General features: G+C 46.9%; 1 protein-coding gene across 1 annotated transcript; it reads left to right on the top strand.

Moving 5' to 3' along the window:
• Nucleotides 1–1,846: 1,846 nt before the first annotated feature.
• On the top strand, nt 1,847–5,506 carry sox4a (SRY-box transcription factor 4a). Its single transcript, XM_029248463.1, has one exon. It carries the CDS (start codon nt 3,265–3,267, stop codon nt 4,432–4,434), a length of 1,170 nt encoding a protein of 389 aa, XP_029104296.1. The 5' UTR covers nt 1,847–3,264; the 3' UTR covers nt 4,435–5,506.
• The last annotated feature ends 1,105 nt before the right edge of the window (nt 5,507–6,611 follow it).

Below are 6,611 nucleotides of genomic sequence, written 5' to 3'. Positions count from 1 at the left end.
TCTTCCATTTCAATACATACATATCCAGTTTTTGAATGAGCCTTGGCAGGAGTCAGCACTACAAATGAGTCAATGCTCAGAATGAAACGGCACCCATCCATATATAAAATATTCAAGAAATCCTTTACTTTATAAAATTGTACTCCTACACTCATACTGTAGTTTCTACCTGTTTTCCATAACGCATTAATATATTAAAGACAACATCTTATAACTGAGCTGCTTTGTAACACACACCAGTCTGCAACATAAAACTTTTGACTATGCTGATTTAGTTGAAAAAGACTAAAGCATCACTTTGATGTGAACAGTATTACATCTTACTCAGGAAAATATATACATACATATATATAAAATGGTGAATTTTATTTCCACATAATAACTGAGATAAATATTCTATTTAATTTAGAGAGGCAGCCGGTACTGCAATGGTCAGAGCCTTTAGACCCACATGGTTACAGGTTCAAATCCCACTTTCAGCTGTAGTACCCTTGTGCAAGATGCTCAGCCTAAATTTCTCCAGTAAAATGACTCAGGTGTATAAACGGAAACATAAAATGGTAAATAACTCTAATTAGCTTAACACTGTAAGCTTCTTTGGAAAAAAGTGTCAGCTAAAAGAATAAATGTAATTGTAAGAAAGGTGCATACAGAGTCTCCATCTGCTGTCTCTTCCATTTGCCACGGGCCTAGAGCTCTGAAGCCAGCAAATGACATAATGGCAGCTGGGACTCCCACTGACACAGGGATATGCACAGCACAAAACTGTATGCAACACATCCTGAAAAAACCTACACACCGATATGGAGAATAAGAGAGACGTGGCTCCGGCTAGGGGGGCCTTGATAGGCCAAATGGACCCTCCCGTTGAACATCACTAGTTATGAAATAAATTTTAAAAACTAAACAATAGATATTCATGATACTGAGAATTACAATTATGAAACAAACGTAAGATAATAGGAAATTAAATTTAGCAATTGCATATTTCTGTGGTATTTTTGTTTTCTTCTCCTCAGCTTCTGGCTGGCTTACTCTATACTTTACTGTAACTATTGCTTCTGACTCCCTGTAACTACCTCGATCATTCCCAGTAAGTTTGTTCGTTGCTATGTGTCACTCCTGCAAGAAAATTTGCTCCAAAAAAATTGAAATTTATCGATATATTAATATGCATTATTTAATCGTAGTATTGTAACAGCACTGGGGCAACATGCAAGCAAAGGCAGAATGCTGAGAAAATGCAAATATGCCCACATGCATAGAGCAAGGGCAGAAGGTCAAAAAGTTACATTAAAATGGTAATAAGAACAATTTATCTACATTTTTAAAAATGTGATGGATGTTTTAGGTGATGCCTTTATTAATAACGATTTTTGAAATGAGGAATTTTTAGAAATGGGGCAAGTGTGTAGTCAACATGCATTGTGCAAACCACCTCAGCGTGTCTTGGGAAACACAATGACTGAGATAAAAGGATAATTATGCAATTTCAGCCTGTCAGACTACAATGTATTCTACAAGTGGAGAGGCGATAGCGAGTGTTAGTAAATAAAAGCTAAAGGAATGAACGGGAGGCTGCAGCGTTATGCAGTATGTAGCATATTAAAATAATCGGAAATGACCTACTGAAAGGGAAGAGGCACAAAAAATTCCACTTTCTGACTGATTAAATATCCCGATCACATTATGTAATCCCATCCTGACTTGACCACGCGTACAGTGCTCTTCTCCCGCCTCTCCCATATCGGCTCTACCGCGCCATCTAGTGTTTGGTATCCGTTATTCTGCGCACGTGTTTCTCGGTCTTCATACCTCATTGGTATGGATGTGTGTCTTTGTGTCACTGAACGCGCTTCTCCTGAAAACGGCAAGACCGTGCAGACTGTACGAAGTGCGAAAGCGTGCCACGCCACGGTAGTGCCCCAGCTGACGGGCACAGCGCACCTCGTGCACTCACACGTGGAGGCGCCCGGCGTCGGGTGCGCGGGCTGCTGTGCGACAAAAGGATGGCGCGCGTCTCGCCGGCTCCGCCCATCGAGGCGGCAGTGTGACAGAGAGCAGCTGCGGGTCCCTTTACTGGAGAGCGGCTCAATAAACCCGTCAAACGCATCACTGTGTCTTGTAGTAAATTTACGGTCAGGAGCTATAATGTAGCAGAGAGGCTTTTTATTTTATGGCAAATTATGTTAAAAGGCGTATAAATTGAAAGGAATCATTATTGTTTTGCTTAACACGGGTTGTGTTTTTTGTATGTACAAGCAACACTGAATGCAACAATGTATTATTCTCGTTTCCACTCTTCAGCGTGCATTTTTATATGCTGACCAGAATATGCTCAAAACATCCGTAGTGTAGGAAGTAACTGGAAATGTAATGTGTAGTGGCTTATTTATTTCATAAGCAGTGTTGCACTGTACACCGTTTCAGCTCTGACAACTGCTACCTCCCCCCCGCCGCGCCGCCACCCCAACCCGTGCGCTAAAATAATTTATTGCTGTGCTTGATTTTTTCGAGGCAGAAGGTGCGGTTTGTCTCTTTAAAACTAAAGTTTTCCGCGTACACTCTGGAATGAGGTCAGACATAACGCTCCTTATTGCACGCGCACACGATTATTAGATTCTTTATTCGGCCAATCGGAAAGCGGGCGGGGCGTGGCTGCGACACGGGGAAGGCTGGAGACAGCGGCGGATTGGCTCCTTCCCTTCGCCATTATATCTTTGGGAATGGATAAAGCTGCGCGAGGCGATACCGTTGGTCCGCTGGAAGTTGGGAGTACGGCGGGCTGGAGGTGGATTATAAGAAAGTTGCGCGACTTGCTTTTTTTCCCTCGCGCTGCTGAGAATTGAGGCGCTGCTGCGCTACTGATATACGAGCCGAACGGAGAGTCGGCGCCTCCGAGTGTCACCGAGGTGCCGCTGAGTCGCGCGCACGTCTGAAGTTGAGAAGCGCAGCCTGCAGCGGGACGGACACGCGCTGCGCCGTCACCTGAAGCGCCCGGACAGGGGAATGCGCTCCTACACCTGGAGCTCCCGCTGAGGCGCGCGACACATACAGACAGACAGACAGACAGACAGACAGGCAGACGGAAGGACAGAGACATCTGCGACGGGACTCCTTGCTCTTGGGTGACGTTGTTGGAACACGCGCACAGAACTTTGAGTCCCGAAAGCTGTGCTACCAGAAACTGGGGGAAACTCCAGAGTTCGAGTTCGCTCTGGACCGGTGAAGCGCATCCGGAGATCGGAGGGACGGAGCCGAGACATGGTGGAGCAGACGAACAACTCGGGGAACAGCGACGCGGTTCTTGCGGGGGACTCCACAGACTCTGGGGACACGGACCTGGAGATGGCCGCCTCCCCGACGCCCGGGTCTCCGGCCTCTGCGGGGGACAAGCTGGACGCCGCTTGGTGCAAGACCCCCAGCGGTCACATCAAGAGGCCGATGAACGCGTTCATGGTGTGGTCGCAGATCGAGAGGCGCAAGATCATGGAGCAGTCGCCGGACATGCACAACGCGGAGATCTCGAAGCGGCTCGGCAAGCGCTGGAAGCTGCTGAAAGACAGCGACAAGATCCCCTTCATCCGGGAGGCGGAGCGGCTCCGGCTCAAGCACATGGCCGACTATCCGGACTACAAGTACCGGCCGAGGAAGAAGGTGAAGTCGGGCAACTCCAAGGCCGGGGAGAAGGGGGAGAAGGTGGGCTGCGCCGGCGGGGGGGCCGCTAAGCAGTCGCTGAAGAAAAGCGGCGGCTCCAAAGCCGTGAGCAAGCCGCAGAAGGCAGGGAGCGGCGTAGCCGTCAAAGCTGCGTTCCCCGAGCAAGCGAGCCACGCCGTGCCCACAGACCACCACACTCTCTACAAGTCCCGCTCGGTGTCGTCCTCCTCCGCCGCCGCCGCCAAGCAGCTCCCGGACAAGAAGGCGAAGCGGGTGTTCATGTTCGGCGGAAGCGCGCATGGTCTGACGCCGTCCTCGGCGGCCGTGCCTGCCAGCCCCACGCTGAGCAGCTCCGTGGAGTCCAGCGACCCCCTGAGTCTGTACGAGGACGGGGCTGCGGGTACCCAGGAGGGCACCGACTCCTCCAGCGCGTCTTCGGACTACTTTAGGTGCGCGAGCGCGCGCGCGTCCTCGCCAACCCCCTCCCCGTCTCGCTGCTCCTCCTCCTCTTCTTCCTCCTCCTCTTCGTCCCACTCCTCATCATCGGACGAGGAGTTCGAAGACGATCTGCTGGACCTTAACCCGAGCCCCGGGTTCGACAGCATGTCACTGGGCAGCGTGGGCTCCTCGGTTCTGGACAGAGACTTGGATTTGAACTTGGAGTGCGGCTCCGGCTCCCACTTCGAGTTCCCCGACTACTGCACGCCCGAAGTGAGCGAGATGATCTCGGGGGACTGGCTCGAGTCGACCATCTCCAACCTCGTGTTCACCTACTGAGCCGCGCGCGCACCGGCACAGGAGACGCTACAGAAACCGAGGGATGCTGATCATGCTTTTGAATCAAAATTTGATCAAAAATTAAAATAAAATCCCGCTTGACGTCAGTGAGAAAGCGCCGAAGAACTGAAGAATGCTAATTCGCTCACGGACGAGGCGCGGCGAGGGCGAAGAAGGCGCGAGGAACTGCACGTGCGGCTAGTTTCACCGGGAAAAAAGGGGGTCCGCTGTCCGCGTGTCCTCGCGCGCACCGACTGTCAGGGGCGACGAGGTGATTTGCACGAACCCGGAAGCGGGTTCAAGTCGGCTGCTTTAAACGAGGCAACCTTTTTATGAAAAAGGGACATTTTGGAAGACGATTACGAACAGAATAGAATAGCCACGCGAAGGTCTGTGTTCTGAAGCGGTACGGAGTTGTGTTCGAGAACGCGCCTTTTCTCGCGCGCAACTCGCGCGACGCCCGGTGTCACCTTTCAGGGACGGTTGGCTTGAAAAATGGCCAAATTAGACACAGACGCGCGTTCTTTTCGCGGCGAGATGTCGCGGTTTTAACGAGAAACGCTTTGATGACGCGATTACTGACCGTCAAGTAAAAATAACAAATCACCAGCTTTGCTTCATCCTCCAAAAAAGCGAGTTTCAGGATTCAACACAACTCAAAAACAGCGCTGAACTTTGTACACTTACACTTCAGGACCAAATTTGTTACGAAATTCCTTTCTCGATGAAGAGAAACTTTTTTTTTTTTTTTTTTTTTTTTTAATTTTATTTTTTATTTTTATTTTTTTTCCCCTTCTCTACCATTTTTGTTCCATCTTTTTGTGGGTGTCGTGTGTTCGGATAACATTTTTCCTTTTTTTTTTTTTTTTTTTATATGGATGTATTTATACTGGCCATTTTTTTACCGGACACTTTGATTCTCATAGCCTTTGTGTATAAAATAAATAAAAAAAAAAAACTAAAAATATTAAAACATGGGGGATAAAAAAGGAAAAAAATTTCCTTTGCCGAAGGGCTAGAGTTACCTTTTTGATTTAAAAGAAAAGAGGGGAGGAAAAAAAAAAAAAACTCCTGACATAACAGATTGAAATGGTTCCTTATTTTCTACGTGTATTTTTGTATAAGATATATGAAGGGGGAGGGTGCCCGTCGTTGTGTATCGCTGTTTTCCACGTCCAGTTTGTAAGAGCGGGAGCTTGTTTGTCAACATGAGCCCCCCCCAGCAATGTTTACAGTGTCAGTCTGCAGGCTCCTCCAGGACTCGCTATCTCCTGTCTCTGCAGCCTTGGAAAGAAACACATGCAGCAACACAAGTGTTCTCAGCAGCCCTGTCTGCTCTCTGTTCCACTAACCTGCCTAATCAAGTGATACTGTCCTTTAAATTGACAACCTTTTCCACTTTTATAATAATAACAGGGAAAAAAAAAAAAAATCAGTTTTTACCACTGGATGGGAGTAGTCAATACATTCTCAATGCCTACATGCATCACAACAACTGTGTATTTGGTTTCTTATTGTATTCAAATATTTAATCTTTTCTACTTGTCTGCTAAATATAGATAATTGTTTTAGTATCTTAAGGCATGGTGAATAGCATTTGTATTTCTGATTCAGGTTTAAGTAGAGCTGTTGTGTTTAAGAGAAGATCAACATTGAGCATCTTTGTACATTGGAGTGTAATATAAGCAAAGATTGCGTGTCTATGTGTGTTGTTCAGATGTAATGACGGGCAGAGGAACAGCTTTTTCTCATCCTTACATTTAAGATGGGTCATAATTTATATATACTGTTTTAATTAACTTTCCATTCATTCTGTGCAATATGCTGTGAAGAATACTGTTTGTTCATGCCATGTTCACTTTTGAGTAAAAACTCGATGCCAGCCAATCGTGTCAAAGTCACTGCCTGTCAGGTTTTCTGTAAATTACTTTTTTCAAGAACGAAATAAAATCAGCTGGAACTGAACCCAGTGTAAGGTTGACTGTTTTTTCAAATAAATTCTTGTTCTACTCCTTGAGTATACAGTGTTCAGTTGTTTTACGAACGGACTCATCCGGGATAAGTTAGGGGTGAAATTAAGCACGTCTTTCCATAACTTTGGTTTCTTAGTCAGTGTTCTGCACTGTCAATCAGCCAGAGGTTTGCAGTTTTCCAGCCCTCATTCTCCTTGCATGTAA

This window comes from Scleropages formosus, chromosome 23 (genome assembly GCF_900964775.1).
Source record: "Scleropages formosus chromosome 23, fSclFor1.1, whole genome shotgun sequence".
Classification (NCBI taxonomy): domain Eukaryota; kingdom Metazoa; phylum Chordata; class Actinopteri; order Osteoglossiformes; family Osteoglossidae; genus Scleropages; species Scleropages formosus.
Note: the sequence above shows the minus strand (reverse complement) of the source record. Positions and strands in the feature narration are given on the sequence as shown.

What these genes read in the sequence shown, in the direction of transcription:
- sox4a (XM_029248463.1), top strand. Translation starts at nt 3,265, where the DNA reads ATGGTGGAGCAGACGAACAACTCGGGGAACAGCGACGCGGTTCTTGCG.